Source organism: Carassius auratus, chromosome 48 (assembly GCF_003368295.1).
Source record: "Carassius auratus strain Wakin chromosome 48, ASM336829v1, whole genome shotgun sequence".
Classification (NCBI taxonomy): Eukaryota; Metazoa; Chordata; class Actinopteri; order Cypriniformes; family Cyprinidae; genus Carassius; species Carassius auratus.
In genome coordinates, this window is record NC_039290.1 from 9939570 (window position 1) to 9964556 (window position 24987).

General features: G+C 35.2%; 3 protein-coding genes across 3 annotated transcripts in view; 2 read left to right on the forward strand and 1 right to left on the reverse strand.

The window, feature by feature from the left end:
• The first annotated feature begins 4284 nt into the window (after positions 1-4284).
• Positions 4285-7298, forward strand: LOC113065813 (uncharacterized). The gene is made up of 4 exons (XM_026237341.1): positions 4285-4774; positions 4873-5211; positions 6241-6395; positions 6522-7298. The coding sequence occupies exons 1-4, from the start codon at positions 4696-4698 to the stop codon at positions 6594-6596; spliced, it is 648 nt and encodes a 215-aa protein (XP_026093126.1). The 5' UTR covers positions 4285-4695; the 3' UTR covers positions 6597-7298.
• A 6630-nt stretch (positions 7299-13928) lies between these two features.
• LOC113065815 (transcription factor E2F1-like) lies at positions 13929-18812 on the reverse strand. The gene is made up of 7 exons (XM_026237343.1): positions 17554-18812; positions 17015-17137; positions 16314-16510; positions 16086-16238; positions 15701-15815; positions 15432-15627; positions 13929-14426 (listed from the first exon to the last, which is right to left on the reverse strand). The coding sequence occupies exons 1-7, from the start codon at positions 17794-17796 to the stop codon at positions 14176-14178; spliced, it is 1278 nt and encodes a 425-aa protein (XP_026093128.1). The 5' UTR covers positions 17797-18812; the 3' UTR covers positions 13929-14175.
• Positions 18813-19374: 562 nt separating this feature from the next.
• LOC113065814 (zinc finger protein 341-like) overlaps positions 19375-24987 on the forward strand; it is a 16196-nt gene continuing 10583 nt past the window's right edge. Inside the window, 8 exon segments of the mRNA XM_026237342.1 lie at positions 19375-19488; positions 20334-20441; positions 21316-21506; positions 21581-21730; positions 22491-22706; positions 23608-23782; positions 24332-24425; positions 24517-24722. Of these exon segments, the coding sequence (XP_026093127.1) occupies positions 19440-19488; positions 20334-20441; positions 21316-21506; positions 21581-21730; positions 22491-22706; positions 23608-23782; positions 24332-24425; positions 24517-24722 (1189 nt within the window). The 5' untranslated portion in view covers positions 19375-19439.

Genomic DNA, 24987 nt, shown 5'->3' on the forward strand with positions numbered 1-24987 from the left:
TCAGTTGAAAAGCTTATACTGTGTAGACAGAGAACAACACAAGAGTCACACATTCTGACAATGGACTTATTTTCATATTTGTGTCCATATTTATTTTTCCTTTTCTATATCACAATGACATTGTAAAGTTTTTTTTATTTTATTTTTTTTTTTTTGGTCAGACTTTGTAAAAGTGTAACTGGGAATTCTATCCAGTCTCTTTCAATCAATATCCCACATACAGTAATGTGTAAATGTGTAGTTTTGAAATGGATATATGGCATACATAAGCATATGGCATACTGTTCAATACAGTAGTTTACATCAGATCATCCCTCCAGAGTAAACTGTTATATTGACAACATGGCTAAGCAATTTGACTGTCTTATCCGTAAACTATGACACAAGGATTTGTCATTCTGATGGCACTGATATGTTCATTGACAAAGATATTTATTTTTGAGAGATGAACTAAGGATTTTGAGCAGGAGACTGGCTTTTGCAGGTAATCCAGGGTGATTTGCTATTTGTACGAGTTGTTTTGAGAAATGCACTTTATGTTTTGCAAATTGTGAGTCTGATTCGAGAAATGTACCAAAGCGACTGAGAAAAACTGTAATTACAGCTTTTCTCTCCTCTTGACCTCTCAGTGATTGAGACTCTAAAGTCAATCATACTTTAAGAATCTCTCTTACACATCATGATACAGCATCCACTATTACAATATGTCATTTAATAAGGTTTTGCACTCAGTAGTGCAAAACAAAATTTTATTATATTTTTAAATTTCACAAGTGTCCTTCAATGTAAGTACATTCATTTCCCATATGATTAGTAAATCTGTGTATTCGTGTTTCTAAACATCAGTGAGACAAAAATGTCAGAAACTGCCCATTTAGAGTAACTTTACATGTGCATGTGTTTACATTCAAGAGACTTTAAATTATGTGCAGTAGGTGCAGACGTGGACATTTGAGTGTGTTTGATTTCTTTTGCAATTGATGTGTTAGATTAAAAAATCTGAACAAGTTTGTTGGAAAATTGTAAATAGAGATTTGAAATGTGTTCTCTGTTTGAATGTAAAACAGTGTATTTAAGCCAGTTTTTCACAATTGATAAGACTCTATAAACCCCATTTTCTGAACCAAATTCTCAAAGGAGTAAATCACTCTTACATCGACTGGCTGTGATCTGAAAGTATTGTTAGATGTTGATTACACATGACAAAATCTCACTAGTTAACAATAACACTGTATAGTCCTGAGAAATGTAATGATTTAACACTTATATTTACCTATACATTCTCTAAACTCTAAAATTCTTAAACTAAATAAGAACTAAATATACTGAAAGGCTACAACAGCTGCCATTAGAAACAAACATTCACAGAGTAAAAAACAAAGTGACCTTAACTGAAATGTCATATTAAAAATAAAAAAAATAGACTGATCAATAAAATAAATTAGACTGTTGTTAAGTCTAAAGCATGTCATACAAAAAGGTACAAAGAAAACAAAAATGTGACAAAGTAATGTTTGTGTTTTTACTTTATCCTGTTGTGCATAAGACACCTACAAAATGATCTATTCAGATTTCACAAATTCTCTAAACTGAAAAGTACAAATTAAGTTTACATTTGTCATCCTCGTTATGTAGTCGTAATATTAGACCACAATAGAACCACAGAATAAAATAAATGAAAACAAAGTTCAAACTGATAGACTAACTCTTTTTCTTTAAAATATAACATTTAATTATATAATGATTCAGATATTTATTCTCTGGTAGCCAGGCATAATAAGTAAACACTCATCAATAATCTCAATAATTTTGCTCAAGCTTCCTTACTTATTTAAATGTTGTATAAAATATTGCATGCAAAATATTGTATTGTATGAATTATACACACTACTGAAAATGTTCTTTGACCAGTTATCACAAAGCCAGAAAAACAAAAACAAACAAACAAAAAATCTTACCTTCCATGATGATGAAAAACAGAATAAAATCCCATAGCGCTTCCACACTGAAATAGATAGCACCAAAAACTTGCAAACTTGCAACATGATACCACATCCGTTATTTCCACATGTTAGTTTTTGCACTCAAAATCAGGAGTAAAAATGTCATTCTTCTCTTTCTAAAGTCTCCAGTGGCTTTCAACACAAATTTACTATACGAGTAGAGAATGTATCTGATAAAATGCATCTAATAAAATGTCAAAAACTTTAAATTTAGACTTTAACCTATGTGCAGCAGGCTTACAGACATATGTGTTTGATTTCCACTTAGCTCCAAAATATCTGTGGTGTGATGATTAGAAGTTTCTAAAAAAACTCTCATATCATAAAGCAGGTTTGGAAAGCAGGTTTTAAAATCAGATGAAAGTAAAAATAGAGGTACGATTTGACTGATTGTTGTGTTTTAACATGAAGAAAGTTTTAAACCAAATAAGAGCAAAGCGAAACTACTTTTGCAAGTAGGCCAGGTCTAATTTTGAGAGCACACCCACACACTTCACGTACAGTATCTCATCAATTTTTTTATTTAACACTTTAGAATCATCTTTGTCCTCATCTTCTTTAAAGTGAAATTACTTATCTAGTGCATCCGAACTGGCTTGAAATTGAAAAGTCGTCCCATTCAAACTTTGGAATGATTTGGAGATGCAGCTCAAGCAATACCCAGATATTTATCTGTTTAAATCAAGATATAAAGAAATGGTACTGACAATATATAAGGCTGAGGGAGGGATCTTGGGGTGATTGTTATTGCATAAAAAAGATAAGGAGGATCTTAATTGTTCTTACTATTAATAATGATACTATAAATGATGATATTAGTACAACAGAATGGGATACAGTTTTATAGCTAAGCAAATAATAATACTGAAAATGACATGAGCAGATAAATAAATGACCACAATATTGTAATTTACAACAAAACGTTAGTCATAGTATTGGAACTGATGTATTTCTATTGTGATGGTAGAATACATTATTATTACTATCATTATCATTGTTATTATTTTTACTACTATTGTTAGTTTAAACTGCGATCTCATAATATAACAGGATATGGTTATATTAACTGAGCATTAAACATACTGGGACATATTAGAATGATTAAGATTATATTGTATTATTGTGATTCTTGAGATGGTCCTATAGGGTATTTTTATATAAAAATTATAAATTATTAGTAACAGACAGTGGAAGTTACCATATGGTGTAATATGGGAATGAATTGGGGTGAGAGCAAATAAGTTCTTCTTTACACTCCCTTTCGAGCAAGTGTTATATATACAGTATAGATATGTGAATCATAATTGTAATGTGTATAAATGTTTGTATGTGTTTGTATGTATGTGTATATGTATGTGTATATATATGTATATATGTATGTATGTGTGCATATTTGTAGTTATTATGTGTAAGGTATATTTATGGATACGTATGTGTCTTAACATGTATTATTGTTATTTATTTTCTTTTGCTTTTGCTCACAATAAACTTACTACTATTACATTCCTTCTTGAATTCGTCCTTTTGACAGTGATATCATCGTCAGACACTAGTGGTTATGCGCTGTAGATTCTGAGCCATGATTTTAAGCGATCACACTTCTGACACCATGCAGATGTGCACGAAACAGTGGAACCATGTGAAAACTCTGTATGAACTCATTTAATGTGTAACCACCACTGACGTCCCCACTTACTCATCTCTAACCCCACATGTCCATCTCCAAATATACAGCTCACATGAACACATATATGTGCAACACACACATGTTCTATATTAATAAAACAATTTGGTGTGTGTGTCCAAAATGTCAACCCAATAAGCAGAAGCACATATTAATAAACCACACATATTAAAGAGACATGTCACACAATGTAATTAACATCAAAACAAAATTCACAAGAGAAAGTATATTGTTTGCACGATTATTTACATTAAAGGCAAAATAACTAAACTAATAAGAGCACAATTATAGATCTGGAGCTTCTTTAAGTCTGTCTAAATATCATTTAGTAATTGCAATGTCTTCTGGTCTATATCTTTTCTTTAGGAAGGTGTCCTAGACACTGATTAATGTAACATAAATATATTATACATTTTGGTATATTTTGCTATTGTATTGTGGAGTGACACTTTCATAAACTTTTCTATACTCCTCTGATTATATAATGGTAAATATTACAATAACATAAGCACAGCAGTGATCAGCAATAAAGATAAGACGAATACTCACAATAAAAATAATAAGATCATATAGCCAAGACCACAAAACAGTAAGTGGATTATTTTTCACCTGAAAAGTTTGAGAGGCAAGTTATAATTACGGAACCACCGTTTCTAAAAATGTCTTCACTTGATTAGGATGTTCACTTTTATTCTGGACGTCAAGGTCAGTAACATCGAGACTATTTTGCAATATTAAACACGTATATATATCGATTTCATCAGCCTCTGAAAATTCTTCAAAAACAACACAGAGATTGGCATTCTCAGCTGACACAATTGCGACATCACAACACCATCATTTCCGTTTTGGTTGTGCACTGTATTTGTCGGGGTTGAACAGAGGCCAGATGAAGTGGTGTGATGAAGTGGTGTGATGTCTGTGGGCGTGTTAGGGTTAAAGCAGTTCAACTTGTGCCCACTTCCTCCAAGTTACTCCGAGTTGGAGAATTTGCACTGGTGACAGACTATGAAGACTAGATTTTATTCGGTTAATATGAGGTTGCTTTCTTATAAGATGTTCCTCCTTGTATTCCTGTGTTGGATTGGTAAGCATGTGCCGATTGATCAGTTACTTGTTTATAGACTATTTGTTACATTTGGTTTGAGATGGGTGCTTATATTCACAATGAATACTTTTTTAAAGGCATTGCTGCTGCTGGTGTTGATGAAGATGAGATTGAGTCGCGAGCTGTGTTTGAAGGAGGAAACCTCACCATCTCTTTTCACATTGAGGAGAGGGGTGATCCTCAGGTTTTGGTGACCCATCTCAGAGGCTCCTCACGGGAACCGATAGCGCAGATGATCTGTCATAACAGAGACTGTGATAGGAAGTGCTGGAGATCCGGAGATTCTCTCACATCTGATGGACAGAATATAACTCTGATCCTGATGAACCTCAGCTACAATCAAACCGGGCTTTACAAGGTCCTCCAACTGAGCAACGGACATCAGGAAATCAAGATCTACAACATCACAGTGTATCGTAAGTATTATTGTGACGCGTCGCGGTGTCTTTGATTTCCTGTCACGCGTGAATTATGAAATCTGTTGTAGTAGTTGCATCAGCATAACTCCGCAGAATAGCAAGAGGACAGCAGCATATAATTTGCCATTTATGAGAGATATTAGTTTGTTTTGATGCATTCTGACGTATGCGGGCATTTAAAAAGTTTGGGAACGCATAATAAATAGCTACATATCGCGACGAACAGTTTTTGTTTTGTTTCCGGTGAGCAGAAACGACATCTGAACCACAGTGTGCTGTTAAAATGAAGATGTGTGTTCAAATTTAGCCGCTGAAGTAGAATAACGAGGAAAGTTATGATTCAACACAGCTCAACTCGAGTGACCGCTTGACAGTGATCTCACAGATCACGTGTTGCGTCGTCACGTTGCGTCATCATGAGAGGTCGCGCGCTAGCGTGAGCGCGCAGCTGCTGATGTTGTTCTGTACAAAAGCAGATCGCGCAAAGTTTATGCAGCAACATATGACACAAAAAAGCAATATATAAATGTAATCGTGAACTAGAAAAGGAAAGAAAACAAACTTTAATGTAGTCTTGACTAAATATTGATGAGAGCGATGGATGGATAGACACATTAGTGATTAGGAATTAGGGGTTTTCAATCTTTTAGATGCCACAGAAAATCAAACATGATCATCCTTATGAAGGACCCTAAATTTGAAATTTATGATAAAAAAAAATGTATTCCCTGTTCACTACTGTGAGTTACTGTAACTACTACTGGTATATGAATGTTTTAATTAATTGTTTATTTACTTATACAGTTTTTTATTATTATTTATACATTTTAATTTATTTAAAAAATTAATTTGAATATTTATTAACTTATTTTATATTACATTGCTTTTCTTTAAACTTTCACCATTCCATTAGAACCCTTCCTTTGTGCATAAATGCATTTGAACCTAAATAGTGAAAATCCATGTTAATTTATTAGAGTTATCTGTAAGTATTCACTCAGTTTTCGTTCTGGTTGTTTCTTACAGAGCCTCCACTCAGGAGCATCAGCCCTGAACAAGCAGCATCTGCCGTGTACAGTAGTTCATCAGTAACTGCAGGTGTAAGTGCAGCCGCAGCGGGCCTCGCTTTACTGCTCATCATATGCGCTGTTATTGGTGTCATGTATTGGAAACATAGGAAGGCAAGTATCATTGCAGATTAATTTATCTTAACCTGTTTTATCCTCATTTGATTTTTAGCATCTACATCATTATTTTGACTGGATTTGCAAGGCATCCTGTAATTGAGTTTTTCTGTTGACTTACAGGCAGTGCATCAGGAGATACACACTGAAGCCAGCAGGTGGCATAGATCCCTAAGTGATCATGGAAGTTCCTTATAGTTACTGCATTACTGCAAGCTCATGCAGTGCAGGACTAAGTTGAATGAAATAACAAGAAGGGTTGACTGTAAGGAATCAATGGTCATTTCTCTCACTGAGGAGTGTAACCACTGGTGCTGTTTTACCAAGAGATCCCAGGTGATTCTGACACACCAGCTGTTAATTATAACAATGCTTATCTTTCCTTCAACTCCACAAGACATTAGGTCATGTTTGGCATTTTATGATTTTTTAGGGGGCATGATAATTAGGGCTCTGAAGATTGTCCACCAGATGGTGCCAAAGTTTAGAAATATTCTTTAATCTAATAATTTAGCATTAGTATGAATCGCCAAATAACTGTTGCTTTTAATTTTAGCACAAATGTACACTAAAATACCTCCTTTTTTAAATAATTTGTTTGCAAAGAAAAAGCACACATTTCATTTTGGCATATAAAGGCATATGAATTGGTAGCTGGATTATTTATTATTGTTTAAGTATTCATACAGATAATATAGCTCTTATTGTAGCTGATCTCAGTGAAGTAAGAGTCCATTTCATACACATTATTTATTGCTGTCTTACTATTTAAAGTTATTTTTATTTATTTTTCTGTTCTCATGTCAGATGTATGTATGTACAGGAGCACCTTAAAAAAGGCACAACAAATTCATTGTGTGTTTGCGCACATCTGGTGAATAAAGCTAATTCTGATTCTGATTTGACTTTGGGATCATGTGTGTCATTTTCTGATTTGTTTCTTCAAACCCTAACTTAGCAGTGGAGATTCAAGATTGTTTCTGAAAGTATTTTTTAATGATTGATTTATGCTGTTGGTATTGGACCAAGATAGTTTTTGCATTTGAGAGTTTATTTGTTGTTCCTGTATGAAATGTGAGCATTATATTATTTTTGTATTGTCTGTGCATTCTGTTGATTGTTTGTATTTATTATTTAAAATAAATTCCAGTGTTACTGAAGACTGTGCATTTTGTTAAACTTCTCTGAATAAAGAGATTTACAACAGTGTATTTCTTAAAATCTGCATAAACATACAAAAAAAATGTCTTCAGAGTAAAACTGGTTATGCAGAATTAACAGTTGATTTGATTAAAAGATGGAAGCAGAACCAAAACAGCTGAAAGATTAAATAAAAACATTTTTATCATCTCAAATGCTTTCCTTTCTGTTACTAACTTGTGTGTTGGCTAAACTGATTCTTGTGATGTAACAACAGGAAGTAAACATACAGAGAAAAACAATTGCATCTCATTAAAGAAATGATCAGATTTTATATTAGTGTTTATATTAGATTGTATATTAGCTGTGAGATGTGCTAATTAAATAAATAAAACAGGAAAAAAGCTACATTTTGTAAACTATTCCTAGTTCTTACATTCTAAATCCCCCACACAAAAATTTTGTGTATATATGTCTTACAATAAAAAAGTGCAGCAATGGTATGCACACTAAATATGGCACAAGTTACCAGTTAAAGCTGCGGTAGGGAACTTTTGACGCTCTAGCGGTTAATAAACAGAACTGCTTGCGTCTTGCGGATGAACATCGTAGCCGGAACTACTTCTCTCTGTTTATGTCTATGAAGAATCACAAAGGTACTGGGTTACTCCGCCGCGGTATCCCCGAAGCAATCTAAAATAGTCCGAATATAAACACTTATTATAGGTGCACCCTAGTGATTCAGGACAAGCCAAAAACATGGTTTGGAAAATGGATTCATGGTGTACTCGCTTATTATATACATTTTTCTACATTTTGAACACAAACAAAGTTACGGACCGCAGCTCTGATTGGTTGTTTTTTACCGGGAGCAGATGGAGTTTCTGCAAATGGCAATAGGACACTGGGAGGAGCTTGATTTTTTCACAGATTATCTGTCTCATATTCTACTGTCAGGACATAATGACAGGTTTAACAAATATGTAAAAATTATATATTTACAAAAGTTACCTGCAGTTTTAAACACTGCTCAACCAATCAGGTAAGGAACTATTTCTACCATGACTCTTAAAACTGCATTCAATTTGTTTCATTCGCTAATGAAATAATATATTTTTATATACAACAAACAGACCACATGAATAAGCCTCTTTGTTATAATAGAAATACATAATCTAAATATGTCATACACTTTACAGAACTTCTTTGTTGTTTTTGTAGAAACTGGTTCACAGTTATAAAATACAACAGTACCAAAATCTATATTTTAACCCTTTAACTGCCCCACCAAGAAAAAAGCATTTTTTGTTTGCATTTCTTATCTCCTTATGTCATTAGTTACCACACTCAATGTATTTTTTTTCCAACACGTCCCATAATTTTTAAAACATTAGCTTAGCTTTTCTACGTTTACCATAAAGTGACAAATCAACCATTTGGTTGAGCACGTTTTTAAAAAATTATTGAAAACATACTAAAGTTTTTTCATGGCACCAAGTAAAATAATTTTGTAAAGTTAGGGCTCTTACAGTGTAATATGTCAAAAAAATATGCTTACCTTGCAAAATTTCACCAAAAACAGTTTACATGGCAGGAGTGATTTCTTTCTCTCTGACATCCATCAAAGAAGAAGTGTTGTGACAAATGCTGTTGATTTTTTTTGGCTTAACATACCTCTACCAGATGGTAGAGATGGCTCAATCAGCTTGAATTATGTTAGGTACTCCTCTCAATAAAATATAGTGACTCAAAATGTGCTCAACCATTAGCTCGAGCGGCAGTTAAAGGGTTAAGAGTGAAAATGGAAATAGCAATTACCCAGAATCTCACAGAAGTATCACCATCACACAGAAGCAGCAGCTCTTCTCTGAGATGAGCAGAACATCAGATGTTCGATAAGAAATCCAACAGCGGTGATTCCCACCAGACCAGACAGAACCAGACGAACCAGAGCCTCAGTGACGCCACAGTGATCCACACAATCTGAAAGAGACGAGACGTGTTCAGAAACATCTTGTTACGTTTTCCTGACTGGTCTAGGGGAGGAATGAAACAGCAAAAATGGATGGTGGTGAAATGAAGCCACCCGTCTCTCGTTTAACAAAACCACATAGTTATCTCATTAAAGAAAATCGTTTATTTACAAATTAGGCAAAAAGAGGGGTATCAAAATCAGAAGGGGGTATTGCCAAAACAACAAACATAATCATAGTCTTACTCCTTAATAACCAAACTACTTAAACTAAAAGAAAAGAAAAAAAGTACAGCAAAATAAACTAACTCCCTTACCAACATAAACAGGAGAAAAAGGTATCTAATCAAAATCAAGAAATGGACTGCCATAACTTGATTCCACAGCAATTACAAAACAATTACAAAAAATAACATTCATATATTGCATAAATTGTTGTAGACTTGTTATGAATTGTGTATATTTACTTAAGATCAGAAATCAATCATTTATACTGCTTATGTGCTTACAGGTCAGCTGCATTTTCTCACAAGTTCATGGTTATGCAAGTCATAAGAATAGTCGCTTATCTGTGAATGTTCATAGCATGGAACTGTGCTGAGTTGCCAGACACATTTTAAAGTGAAACCTTTTGCATTGAGGACAATTAAATACAATTCCGATTAAATTATGCATGTAATGTGTGTCATCTTACCCTCCACACAGATGAAATATAAGATGAGAAGCCACATACTGATGAATGTATTTGTTGATATTGCGTTGAGTTGTTGTCCTCTCGATGGTGCACCTGAAACTCAACTAAGCAGATGGTCTTTGGAGGAAGTGACCTGTAATGACATCACATGGCTTCCACCAGAAGAGGGCAGTACTATACTGAAAACTGCCTCTCAAACACCTGTCCACTCACCTTTATAACTTTTTCCAAATGATCCATATGCATTAATCGGCTTAGACACCAAACAGGCAGACAGATGTGCGGGAAACATAATTATTATTATTTATTTATTTACCAGAAAGTAATCAACCTGTTAATATGTTAATGTTTCTACTAACTTTATTATTGTTTATGCATTTTACCCCCCCCCCCCCTTTTTTTTAGAGCCTTCTGTTATGTCTTAGGAACAAGAAAACAGAACAATGAATGCTAGACTGTTTTGCAATTGGCTTATGTTTAAATAAATAGAGGAAAAACTAGTAGGGCTACATTTCTTATATTAAATTACATTTCTAAGTTTTTACTTTTGTGCTTTGGATTTTTATTTCTTTTGGAATATTTTTTGTACATTTCTTAGTCGTTTAAGTCAGTTTGGGAGTTCGGAGCAGGTTCGCGAATCATTTGAGTAAATTTGGGGATCGCGAATCATTTGAGTCAGTTCGAGAGTTCGGAGCGGGTGCGCGAATCATTTGAGTCAGTTTGGGGATCACGAATCATTTGAGTCAGTTCGAGAGTTCGGAGCGGGTGCGCGAATCATTTGAGTCAGTTTGGGGATCACGAATCATTTGAGTCAGTTCGAGAGTTCGGAGCGGGTGCGCGAATCATTTGAGTCAGTTTGGGGATCGCGAATCATTTGAGTCAGTTCGGGAGTTCGGAGCGGGTTTCGCGGATCTTTTGAGTCAGTTCGGGAGTTCGGAGCGGGTGCGCGAATCATTTGAGTCAGTTTGGGGATCACGAATCATTTGAGTCAGTTCGAGAGTTCGGAGCGGGTGCGCGAATCATTTGAGTCAGTTTGGGGATCGCGAATCATTTCAATCAGTTCGGGAGTTCGGAGCTGGTTCGCGAATCGCACATATAGACCCGTTCACCTAGGAGATTGAAAAGGTTTCTTTTATGAGACCCCAGAATCAGTTTGAGGATCGCGAATGATTTGAGTCAGTTCGAGAGTTCGCAGCATGAATCATTTGAATCAGTTTGGGAGTTCGGAGCGTGAACCATTTGAGTCTTTGCTTACTGAAAACTGCATTGTGTATACTGTATGTTTCCTTAGATTTTGTAGAAATACTGTTCAGTAAGTTTTAGTTTAGTAAGCAAACTAAACTGAAAATTATCCTAAAACTAAAATGATTACAAACACACAAAGTTACTAAACACAGAAAAAAAAATATATATATATATAGGCATTATATATAACTATAATAGTACATCAATGATATCAAAATAACACCTGTTCCAAAAACGTCAGGTAGGTTTATACACTGCAAATGCAAGGAATGATTTAAACTAATAAACCTTATAACTCAATCAATAACAGCATCTTATCAGAAGTCAATACAGTCAATCACAAGTGATTTTATGAAGTCAAAAGGTTTATTTATGCTGACAGAACAATCTCTGACTGACAGGTGATAATCTAAAAATATTGAAATATCAAATCACAAATATCATGCCTTCCTCTGAAACAATGAATCAGTGCTCGTAAACAATCTTCAACTTCAAACCTTTAACTAAAAGCCATAATTCGAGTCGATTTAAACTGACTTTAGATCAAAATCTGATTTTATTTGCACTTAATTTTAAAAGTAAAGTACACACACGTCCCACCGTGCCTTTGGCCACTTTTTAAAGTGGTTTATAAAGTAAACAGGAAAACCAATAATGCAAAACAAAAGAAGCCCTATTAAAATATTGCTATTGTGCAACCAGATAAAGTTGAAAAACACTCACCACAGCTCTTGATCCTGTCAGAAGAATTGTCCCAGACAACCCTCACATACAGAATAAAACATAAACTACCTAACAATTATCATACAAACATCACACACACATGCACATTTACAATAAACACATCTGTCTCGGACCAAAAAGACAAAAACACACATTCAACTAAAGACAAAACCCTGTCAATTCTACACATAGAAGGGCAATTTGCATTAAATTATACATTTTATATTATAAAGAGCTTTTCAAACAGTGTCCTTAAACTTCAGAGCCCTTCATAATCAAACGTCCCTTATCATATGCATTTAAATATCCCACTACAATGACATTACATCATTACAATCCTTTCATGAGACTATATATACACTCTGTCCTGTAGCTAATCACACAGTTTAAACACACAGAAGCTAGAAATACATCACGATTCAAACTCCAGGAAAAGAAATATAGAAATACAAGACATTATTTCTTTCCCTGGACTCATTGAAGAGAATCCTAGAAAGGGCTGAAGGAATAAACATAGTGCTTTTTTTAAATATCAAGATTAATATTTAAGATGAGGCTGGAAATTATATGAATATTTACAAACATGCACAGAAAGAAAACATAAAGACAAGTGAATTTATTGGGGATATATATATATGATAACTGGGCATTTACTGTACCAGGATCAGATATTAATTATAATAAATACAGAACATCTCCTGTAACAGTGATTAAAAAAAGCACAAACCTACACACACACACACACACACACACACACACACACACACAGCTTTAAAAGACGCAGAGCTTCGTGAATGCGAGAGAATCGGTGACATGATGAACATTTGCATGGACCGTGTGAATATAACATTGATTCGAAAATAATTATGACTGCAAGTTCATTTTCTGTGAATCCTCTCCTTCACCATACGAGCGACGATGGATTGATTATCGTGCAGCATGCATAACCAACTTATGCAACATAACCAGAGCCTAAACACATACGTTATCACTCACCTGAAATACTCTACGATTCTCCTGAGAAATATAATCCAGAAAACCTGTCAGTTTATATTCAAACGATTACGACATCCTAAAACCTTCACGGTGACATTAGATTTACAATAAATTCGAATAAAAACAAAAAAATTGATTTAAGAAACTTCACCAAAAATAAACATTTGGTGAAAATGTCCTCACCCTCAGGTCACCTGAGTTTGTTTCTTCATCAGGTTTGGAGAAATGCAGCATTGCATCAGTGTCTCATCAACGGATGCTCTGCAGTGAATGGGTGCCGTCGGAATGAGAGTCCAAACAGCTGATAAATACGTCACAATAATCCACAACACTCCAGTCCATCAGTAAATGTCTTGTGAAGCATTAAGATGTTTTTAACTTCAGACTGTTGCTTTCAGCTAAAATAGGATGTTCATAATCCATAAAAACACTTCCTCCATTGAAAAAGTGGTCTGGTCTGAATCAGGAGAGAAATCTGCACAGATTTAAAAGAGTTAAACAAACATGTGGCTGGATTTTAAAGTGAGAGGCAACAGGGGATGCACTTTTATCACTAGAGAAAGCGAATTATAGAGAATTATGGAATATTTTTAGCTGGATGCAAAGATTTGATATTAAAAACATGTTAATGATGGATTCGTATATTACAAACACAGCTTCTCAACATTAACTGATGGACTGGAGTGCTGTGGATTATTGTGATGTTTTTATCAGATGTTTGGACTCTCATTCTGACGGCACCCATTCACTGCAGAGCATCAGTTTATGAGACACTGATGCAATGCTGCATTTCTCCAAATCTGATGAAGAAACAAACTCGAATCACCTGAGGGTGAGGACATTTTCAGCAAACACTCATTTCTAGTAAACGATTCCTTTAAAGGTGACTTGTTTCTATTAATAAATTAAATGGCGGTGCTCAGAGACCTCCGAGCGAATCTGAATTCAAAAGCGAAGTGGAATCAGTTTCCTGTTCAGACTGAGAAACCGATGCTGGGATCCGTCTGTCAGAACTCCAGAGGGCCGAGGTCGCTGAAGTCACAGTCGAACAGCTCGCTGACGCCCTCGTGATCCTCCAGGCCGAAGTGATAGTCCTGGTTGTGTGGCGGAGACAGACAGATGAAACCGTCCAGCGGGAGACCGATGGCGTCCCCCGCCCCGCCGCGCTCCAGGAGGAAGTCCGACGAGTCCAAAGGAGACAAATCAAAATCTGGCATCGCACAAATGCCAGAAAATGGGTCCGAGTCCAAAAATGATTCTGAAACACAGAAGATTTGATTCATTTGTTCTACTTCAGAAATGGGAAATTCAAATTATGCGGGAAAGGTGAAAAGACGATTACAAAGTGAAAGCACATTTTTATATTTTAATAAAAATTGCACGGCTGGTTTATTTAATGTTATAATAATAAAAACAGTAAATGTTATTAAAGATACAAGTAAATCTGAGGCACAAATAAAGCGTTTGTGATTTACATTAAGATTTAATATCTTGATAGCTGTAATATTTGCAGTTCGCAGATAATAATAATTTTGGGTAAATGTTCTAAACGTTAAATCCGAATGTACATGACAGATCTTGTCTTTTGGATTTAACATTTATGCCCAAGACTAATGTTTAATATTAAATCACATTTATTATTATTTTTTAATTATATTAAAGTATAATTTTTTTTATCAAAATACCTGTAATATTTGTATTTTCAATTTAATTTTATTTCACAAAAATGCAAATCAATATTTGGATTACAATTTTTGGCTAAAGATTTAATTTTATCACATTTATATTTAATAATTCAAGATAAAATGTATATTTGGAAATTACATTAAAAAATATTAAAATTAAATATAAATGTTAAATCAATATTTGGACTTAATATTTACGCCCCCAACAATTTACTTTTAATATTGAATGATATTAGAAAATTACATTTAAAGTAATTTCCAATAAAATTATGTAAAACAAATATTGTATTAGGAAATAGCATAACTATTTAAAACTTTAATATTTTTATACTTATAGTTTTTAAATATTTAATTTTTATTTCTTTTTTTACATGTACAACAAACTTTTATATTTATAAACGTGCATTATATTTAATGTAACAATTTCTTTATAAGATTTACATTAAACACCGTTCCCTTAATATTCATAAATGGTTTAAAAAATTACATTTGGAAATTTTAATACTTACTGAAATACGGTTAAACAGACCTAAAGTGAGTTTTAATTGAGATAAATTAAGATGCAATCACGTGCTAACCTGAGTCAGCACCCAGAGGCAAAGGGGAGGAGCTAGGGAGAGTAGACGGTGTTGATGATGTCACTTCCTGCGAGACGAGATCGGACGATTTCTCCGGACTACAATCAGTGACGGGACTGCAGACCCCAGAACTGTCCTCCGGACACAGAAACACGTCGATTGGGCCTCTGGAGCTCTTTAGTGAGATCTGGTAACCCTAAAACACAGACACCTCAACCTTCATAAATATACTAATACAGATGAATAACAATAAGTGTGTGTTTTCTCACCTCAGTGGGTTCAGACACCTGCATCTGCGTCTCCGGCGGAGCACGAATCACCATGATGATCTGATCCGCCGGGTTCACCGTGTTACGCAGGTCCTGACATCTGACGTACCCCAGCGTTACTTTCCGTTAAAGATCACAATAGCCACTAATTGAACTTGTCAGTCATGCTCAGATCCTACTCTTCTGGTTTTAGAAATAATATCAGCTCCAACCCACTCAAATCTACACCAAAACCGTAAAGAAAGAGTAAAAAAAACGGCTAAAGGACATTGAGAAGAATACACTCTCTTCTATTCACATGTACACATTGAGATATATCGTAAGACATTTTGAGAAGCTCAGGCTCACACACACACACACACACACACACTGAGATGAAGGATATTTCTTGTTGTGCGTGTCTTCTGTGAGGAGTCGTAGCTGTAAGCTGCATTTGTTAATGAGCTCGTCGAGTTTCTCCTCGGCCTCCGTCAGTTCGGAAACCTCCCTCTGTAGCGTCTGAAACCTGGCCACGGACGCCCCGTCGATACGGTTCCCCCTGAACACACCACAGATCAACATCTACACACTCCCAGTCATTTCTGAGTAAAGCTGACACATGTGAGGAACGCACAGCCACTGAATGTTGTTCTTGGACTTCTTGGAGATCAGGTGGATGCCCTCCAGGACGTTGGTGATGTCGTAGATGCGCCGTTTCTGGACGTCCAGCACCTGAGACGCCCAGTTCAGGTCGACCACGCCGTCTGGAGACTGAGCCAGGAGATCCAGGAAGCGTTTGGTGGTCAGATTCAGAGACGTGTCGTAGCGGGACTTTCTCCGTAGCCACCTTCAGCACTAAAATGAGTGTGGAATTAATGCTTAAATTCAAACAAGCACGCATTAAACTGATCAAACGTGACGCTAAAGGCATTTAGAATGTTACAAAAGCATTCCAAATAAATGCTGTTCTTTTGAATTTTAAATGTATCAACTGAAATAATCCAGAAGTATTTCCAAACAATTACTGATGATAATTGGAAATGTTTCTTGAGCAGCAAATCAGCACATTAGAATGGTTTCTGAAGAGCATGTGACTCTGCTGAAAAAAAATACAGCTTCGCATCACAGAAATAAATTACACCGTAACACATATTTATGTAGACAAGAGTAATTTTACATTTTAATAATATTTCACAATTTTACAGTATTTTTGATCGAATAAAAAAAGACTTGGTGAGCTTTAAAAATAAAATAAAAAATCTTACCGACACCGAACTTTTGAACACTATACATATTCGCCCATTTGATGGATATTTCCATTTCTATTTTCTGTACTATTTTAACAAATGTTTTACCTCTGGGAGGCGCGGGTGTGGCTGGAGGTTCTGGTCCATGTGAAGCAGGTCGGGATGTGCAAATGTACTGATGATCGCTGTCCAAATCCAACTTCCTCTTCACCTGAAATCAAAAAGCAAATGGAAAGCAGAGGTTATGACCTTGTATAGCGATGATTTTGGTTTAACACACCAATGCATGCATCATAAAACATTTACAATAACATAAAACATTTAATCGCAGTGTAATTAAAATAATGCATGCATCATAAAGCAATAATGCGGCTTCGACAAACATCTAATTGCATGCTGATAATCTATCGGTTATTGAGAAATCTGAATGGTGACCTTAAACATAAGTTACTCAAGTACTGTGGTGATCATAAACCACTCCTTAAGGATTTTGAACCTACAGGATTTGGGTTACAAGCTCACATCCACTAAGAGCTATTAAGCCAGACTGTGGAAAGGTGAATGGGTAAAGTTCACATGCATGGGATAAAACACATGCACTGGTGTCCGAAGAGGTTGAAGTCGTACCGGAGGCCGTCCCAAAGTGGGTCTCCGGTGGTCCGGAAGGGTCGTAGTGGAAGTGGTGGTGTGATGAGGGGTGGCAAACAGCAAGATATCGCCGTTTGCATTGCTGGCCGAGGCGGTGCCAGGTGTGGAGATGATGACAATTTGATGATCTTCACTGAGATCGATGCTGCCACTGTTCAGGAGAGACTCAAAATCCACCAGCAGGTCCTCCGAGGTCTGGCCCGATATAAAACTCTCAGACATATCGGGCTAAAACAGCAGGGGTCACTCAGTCTCTGGGTTTATTTGCAATCCTAATGGCTTTCAATGCATGGAAACCGACTGCCTTTCAATAAGCCATGGGTGGGACAGAGTAGAGCTGGATAAGCCACGTTCTGACATTCAACAACATGTTAAAAACAGGCCTAGACTGAATACAAGGGTGAGACTCCCAAACCACAACAAGGCCTGAATGTAGGTCAACTTCAGTTTACAGAACAAAAAAACAAATTTAAATTAATAAAGCTTAAGAATGAGATCATGCATGCTGTTTAGAAACATAGCTATAGTTTACATGCATTTTCAGTTTATAGTTATTTTAAGGAAGTGCTTTGAAAACGGCTAAAAAGCATAACACACACAGTGCATAATAAATAAAGATAATCATATACAAATAGCAATGCAATTTCAATCTCTAAAGTGCATGGAACATGAAACAATTCAATATTAATCCTCAAATTACTGACGATGTAAGTAAAATAGTTTGTTTTTACATAAGCACTGGTAAACAAATTATAAGCGTTTAAATATACTGGTAAACAAAGTAAATATAATGATATAACCCGAGCTGGATGCGGAACAAAGACCAAGTACAGTTTCTGTTCGAATCTGACACTTTAATCCAAAATATCCTCCGCTTTTGTCCTTTTTGATGACTCCATCCAGGAAGTATAGTCATTCACTCCGAATAACATCCAGATTCTCGCTCATTTAACGCATAAATCCATCGAAGCAGGAGAAAGGCGCGGTCCGCTCCCGGAATCGCTTCTGTTGTTGTTGTGTTGTTGTTTTTTTTTTTTAGTTCCAGCTGATCGGAACCTGCTCAGAAGTTTACGCGCCAAATCTTTTTTGCCGCGAAACTGGCACGTGTCAGCGTGCCGCGCGCTGATTGGCTGATAACTCGCGTCCGTCGCGCTATGCGTCAGAGTTCCCAGGCCGCTGGTTGGCTGAAGCATCTGTCACTCAAAGACGACACGTTTACTATCTTTTTGTGTTTTTTTTGAAGATAAGAGTTGTTTGAGCGTCGCACGTCATTGGATTTATTTAAGATTTTTTTATTGAATAATGGATGTAGACTTTGTAGTGAAAATAACGTAGATCAGTTGGACATGCCATTATTTGATATAAATAATTAATAAAAAAAAAAAAAAGAAAGCTGTAAGCTTGTGTTTAATCGTCTAGAAAAGTTGTTTCTAATAACATTTTAATTATTTTGTTGACCTTTGGTGTCCATCATCTTTAATTTAATATAAAAATTTAATTATCGCTTCTATGCAAAAATTATATCTCTACATCCTATTATTATGACACAATTTAGACGTATTACATCTATATTAATATTAATTATTCTGTATTTTATTTCATTACAGGATTATTACAACTTTAATTTAACAGAAAATGCAAAATTGCTTTATGCATAAAATATACATTCACATGTTATGTTTCATATCAATGCAAAAAAATATATATATTTACATAAAAAATACAAATTAGTGCACGGATTTGAATGCATATATAAAACCATATGTGAAATGCCGATGTCATGAAAATAACTAGTTATATAGACTAATAATGACAAACTTTGTTCAATGTAATGATTGTAATAAGCCCCACCCACAGCTGGCGTTATGCACAGGAGCTACAAGATGGCGCAGGCAATATTTGAGGTTCTGGAAGGTAATAATGCACTTTATTTAAAACCCTCCAGCATAATTGCAAGCTGTAATACAGTATTTTATGTTTACAGTGAGAATGCACGCGCGCTCGAGACGAACAAGCCAAAGAAACACATTTCACACAGTTGTTTCGGTTCGTGTAAATGTCAGTGTGTCTCAATAGTAAAATAAATACATTTTTAAAAACATGTAAATAATAATACCGCAGGATCGCGGTCAATATGATTCATTCACTTGAATGTACCTGAGAAGAGATTGCTGTAGAGGAGGGAGGAAGAGCGATTGGAATAACAGCCTCGTGCCGCGGATCATGGCGGAGGGAGAGAGACACATCACTGGAAAAGCCACGAAACGGCATCCATCTAATAAATACATGTTTTATTATTATTATTATTTTATTGTGCTACTTTACACTATACACAATCCAGTGTCCAATATGAAGAAATAGTAATTGTTATTTTAAATATAAAATAATTGGTATATTTGTGTGACACGCTTCCTTCCCTAAACTAATGTGTGTGTGTGTGTGTGTGTGTGTGTGTGTGTTCTTAAATAAATAAATATATTGGTGTTACCTTTTAAAAAAAAAAAATTATATGTAATATGTGCAAAGAAAGGGAGTGAGAAACTAGCACAGATATTTAGGAAACCAGTTTAAAATATAGTTTTAGTCAATGCTTATAGTTTTTTAGTTTTACTAAATATTTGCATAATGCTTTGACCAATTTTGACCAATCCTAGTCAAATATTGATGAGAATAATAATAATTAACAATACTACTGTGTGTTTATACATATATATACACACACACACACACACTTACACTCCATATTTGTCCCGTTGAAGGCATGGACAATCAGACGGTGCTCAATGTCCAGTCACTGTTGGACGGTCAGGGGGGTGTTCTGGATCCGGGAACACAGAACGTCTCAGGAACGAACATCCAGCCAATGGGTGAGACTCCTTCACATATTTATCTGATTAAATAAATACACAGTTAAAGGTAAAGTGTGCGTTTGTGTATTTTAGTACTTGTGTACAATTATAATATTCATGCATATTTTGAAAGAGATTTTTTACTTTGATTTGTAATTTTATTTTAGTTTTAAGTTTGTCATGTGCTTTTGTCATTTTTTTTTTTTTAGATTTAATTTATTTAGATTTCAGAGTATGCTTCTTTTTTTTTTTTTTTTTGTAATGCAACAATCCTAATTTTCGCTTAAGTGAGTTTTTTTTAATCCAAATTAATTTTTTATTGAATTTCAGCTTTATTTAAATTATCTAAAATCATTATTAATAGTTTTATTTATTTTTTGTTATATACATAGTATTATTTTTAGATTTTCAGTTTTAGTTTTTATTTTAGTTTAAGTTTGAGTAAATTTGTTATGTGCTTATGTCATTTTTATTAGTTTGTTTTTTTATTTTAGCTGTAATTCATTTTATTTCAATTTTAGTTTAAGTCATTTTAGCACTTTATTTTTCAGTCAGCTGCCATTTAAAAAATATATCTTTTATATTTTCAGCTTTCATTTTAATTTTAGTTTTTTACATTTTAATAAAAAACATTTTTTTTTTATTACTATTTTTATTTAACGTAATTTAGTTTTACTTCATTTCTATGGTAATTTGAATACTTATATTTTTTTAACTTTAAGTTTATTTTATTTCAGCTTTATTCCAGTTACTTTATTAAAATGCTCAATAATTTTATAATTAATAACAACACTGTATCAATAACAATATCAATAACTGATTTGATACATCTGTTAAAGCGGTTTCATTCCGTTTCTAGTCTTAACCCTTTGATGTCACATGATCTCTGCAGACGATGATGATGTGTTTCTGTGTGGGAAATGTAAGAAGCAGTTTAACTCTTTGCCGGCGTTCATGACTCACAAGCGTGAACAGTGTCAGTCCAACACGCCGTCACTGGCCACCGTCTCTCTGGCCTCCAACAACGCTTACACTTCCGTCCCGTCCATCAGCGCCGGACCCCAGCTGACCGCTAACAGACAGGTACAGCACACCTGCTAAAACACCCCACGAGACGCCATATCACTGAGATTCACTCTGTGTATATAATCCTCCAGGTGTCAACGTACATCACTGTGCCGCAGTCACCGCTCACACACACGCTCGTCCAGGGAAATGTGTTGGTCAGCGACGAGGTTCTGATGTCGGCCATATCAGCGTTCAGCTCTCTGGATCAGCCGATGGCAGCCATGCAGGGACTGGCACAGGTCAACACTAGATAATACTTAAAGGAATAGAAGAAAATTTGCTGAAAATGTGCTCACCCTCATGATATCGGAGATTATGATGAGTTTGTTTCTTCATCAGGTTTGGAGAAATGTAGCATTGCATCAGTGTCTCATAAACGGATGCTCTGCAGTGAATGGGTGCCGTCAGAATGAGAGTCCAAACAGCTGATAAATACATCACAATAGCACTCCAGTCCATCAGTTAATGTCTAGAGAAGCCAGAAGATGCGTGTTTTTTAAGAAACAAATCCATTGTTAAAGTGTTTTAACTTCAAAAATGTTGCTTCCAGCTAAAATATGAGTCTATAATCCATAATAACGCTTTCTGTAGTGATAAAAGTGCATCTCCTGTTGTCTCTGACATTAAAATCCAGCCACATATTTGTTTAGAGCTGTTTTAACAGTGCTTGATCTGTGCAGATCTGAAGGAAGTGTTATTATGGATTATGAACTCATATTTTAGCTGGAAGCAACAGTTTGAAGTTAAAACACTTTAACAATGGATTTGTTGTGTATTACTGTGATGTTTTTATCAGATGTTTGGACTCTCATTCTGACGGCACCCATTCACTGCAGTGCATCCGTTTATAAGACACTGATGCAATGCTAAATTTCCTCATCCTTATCTTGTATGACCTGAGGGTGAACACATTTTCAGCGAATTTTCATCTCTGGGGGAAATACTCCTTTAAGGATCACAAATAAGCTTGTAACCTCTGACATTGCTTGTGTTTTTCAGAGTAATCTCAGCATGCACGCGGGAACCTCGTACCTCCAGCACCATCAGCAACCTCCACAGCCCCTCCCCCAGACACAGGCCACGCCCCTGTCCTCACAGGTGCCCTCCAGCAACAGTAATTCAGTGGTGCAGGTGTACAGCACACTGCCCCCTATGGCCGGAGGCGGCACTGCAGAAGTGTCTGCTCTGGGGCTTCAGTCGTTTCAGTCCATTCAGGTGCAGCACTGTTTTTAATTCACATGATCACAAACATAACGCTCATATTTCACCAGAATTAAACTCTGCAATACACTCAAAATTAAACTAGATGGTACATATAGACAGAGATGGTAAATACTGTTATTGAAAAGACTTCAAAATAGACCTACATTTTATAATATATATATTATTATAGTAATTATTAATATTTTGAATATGCTATTTTTTTTAGTAAGCAATGCTATTTAGTATTATTTGAATACTATTATAGTATTTATTAATATTTTGAATGATTTTTCTTTTTTGTTTGTGTAAGGTTTAGTAATTTTATGTGCTTTTGTAATTTTTATTAGTGTTTTTTTTATGTAATTTATTTTATTTTATTTTTAGTAATTTAAGTATTTAAACATACACTTTTTTATTTAAATGTGTTGCCAAGGAAATATTTATAGTTTTCATTTTATGTTTTTTATCTAATATTTATATATATTTTTTTTTCAGCTCTATTTTAAACAATAAATATTTTTTTAATTTTAATTTTTTATTTCTATTAAGCTTTATTTTTATTTCACTTTTAGTCTTGGTAATTTTAGTTCTTTAACATTAATCATTTTTTCTTTTAAGTTTTCCAGTTTTTTCTTCTAATATTTGTTTTATTTTATTCCAGTTATATATGAGTTACACCCGAAAATGTATTCATAGTTTTAGTAAACAATAACAACACTGGCTGAAAATAAAGATATGCATTTATAAATCAATTTAAGTATATATATATATATTTTTTTACCTCTAAAGGACTTCGTAAACGGTTTTTAGAAGGTGCCACTGATAAATAATATTTAACTATTATTAAATCAAGGCCTTTTCTGATTAAATTAAGTGTGTGTGTGTGTGTGTGTGTGTGTGTGTGTGTGTGCAGGTTCCCAGTCAGTGTGTGGAGGGCCAGGTGTTCAGCGCTGCTCCGGTTTACAGTCCAGGAAAACAGAGCAACAAAACCAAGACCTGCACCATCAGCACAAACCTCTCCGAGCTCGGCGAATATGACAAGGTTATCATCCCTAAGAGAGCCAGAACCTCCAAGAAAACACAGGATGGTACCTCACAGCGTCAAAACATTATCTATATTTGAATAAACAAGCGCCACTTTTTAAAGTTTGGGGTCTGTAAGATTTTTTTTGGAAAGAAATTAATACTTTTATTCAGCAAGGAAGCATTAAATTGATCCGATGTGACAGGAAATACATTAACAATGTTACAAAATAATTATGTTTCAAATAAATGTTGGTATTTTTATTCATCAAGGATCATGAAAATAATTTTAGTTTAACATTGATAATAATCAGAAATGTTTCTTGAGCAGTAGATTAGAATGATTTCTGAAGATCATGTGACTCTGAAGACTGGAGTAATGATGCTGAAAATACAACTTTGATCACATAAATAAATTATATTTTAACATATATCCACAGAGAAAACAGCTGTTTTAAATTGCAAAAATAATTCACAATTTAACTGTATTTTTATTAAATGAATGCAGCCTTTCAAAAACGTGAAAAAATCTTACAAGCCCCAAACATATAAACAATATTACATATTAAGTAACTGACGATTGCAAGTATATCCAGTCTCTTATTTTGTTCCAGCAGGGCAAGCTAAAGGAAAGGCCCAGAAGCTCAAGTGCAATTACTGTGACAAAGTGTTTACCAAGAACTTTGACCTCCAGCAGCATATTCGAAGGTAAAAGAGAAGATTCATACGAGATGTTTTTTGTGCAGGGGTTACAAAATCATGCACGGAATTCAAACTGTAATTTGCATTGCATCTGCAGTCACACGGGTGAAAAGCCCTTTCAGTGCATCGTGTGCGGCCGTGCCTTCGCTCAGAAGTCCAACGTGAAGAAACACATGCAGACGCACAAGGTCTGGCCCGCTGGAGTTCACAGCACTGCATCCAGAATGCCCATCACCGTACGCGTGCTTCCTCTAAACAGTGACGAAAACTCACAGCAGATGGAGGAAGAAGAGCGAGAGCAAGGTGAGACCAAAAATGTAAACTTGCTGAAAACGTGCTCACTCTCAGCTCATCCGAGAGTTTGTTTCTTCGTCAGATTTGGAGAAATTTAGGATTGCATCACTTGCTCAGCAATGAATGTGAATGGGTGCCGTCAGAATGAGAGTCCAAACAGCTGATAAATACATCACAAGTAACCCAAACCACTCAGTTAACATCTGGAGAAGACAAAAGATTAAACAAATCCATCCTTAACCCCCTAACTGTCACCGTCCCACCTGTGGGACGC

Excerpts from the sequence above, each read along its gene's own strand:
- LOC113065813 (XM_026237341.1), top strand. The coding sequence starts at position 4,696 with ATGAAGACTAGATTTTATTCGGTTAATATGAGGTTGCTTTCTTATAAG. Across the intron at positions 4,775-4,872 it reads TGTATTCCTGTGTTGGATTG|GCATTGCTGCTGCTGGTGTT; the intron begins GTAAGCATGTGC and ends ACTTTTTTAAAG. Across the intron at positions 6,396-6,521 it reads TGTATTGGAAACATAGGAAG|GCAGTGCATCAGGAGATACA; the intron begins GCAAGTATCATT and ends GTTGACTTACAG.
- LOC113065815 (XM_026237343.1), bottom strand. The coding sequence starts at position 17,796 with ATGTCTGAGAGTTTTATATCGGGCCAGACCTCGGAGGACCTGCTGGTG. Across the intron at positions 15,816-16,085 it reads GAAGACACGCACAACAAGAA|GCTGGGGTACGTCAGATGTC; the intron begins ATATCCTTCATC and ends ACGGAAAGTAAC. Across the intron at positions 15,628-15,700 it reads AGGTGTCTGAACCCACTGAG|GGTTACCAGATCTCACTAAA; the intron begins GTGAGAAAACAC and ends TCTGTGTTTTAG.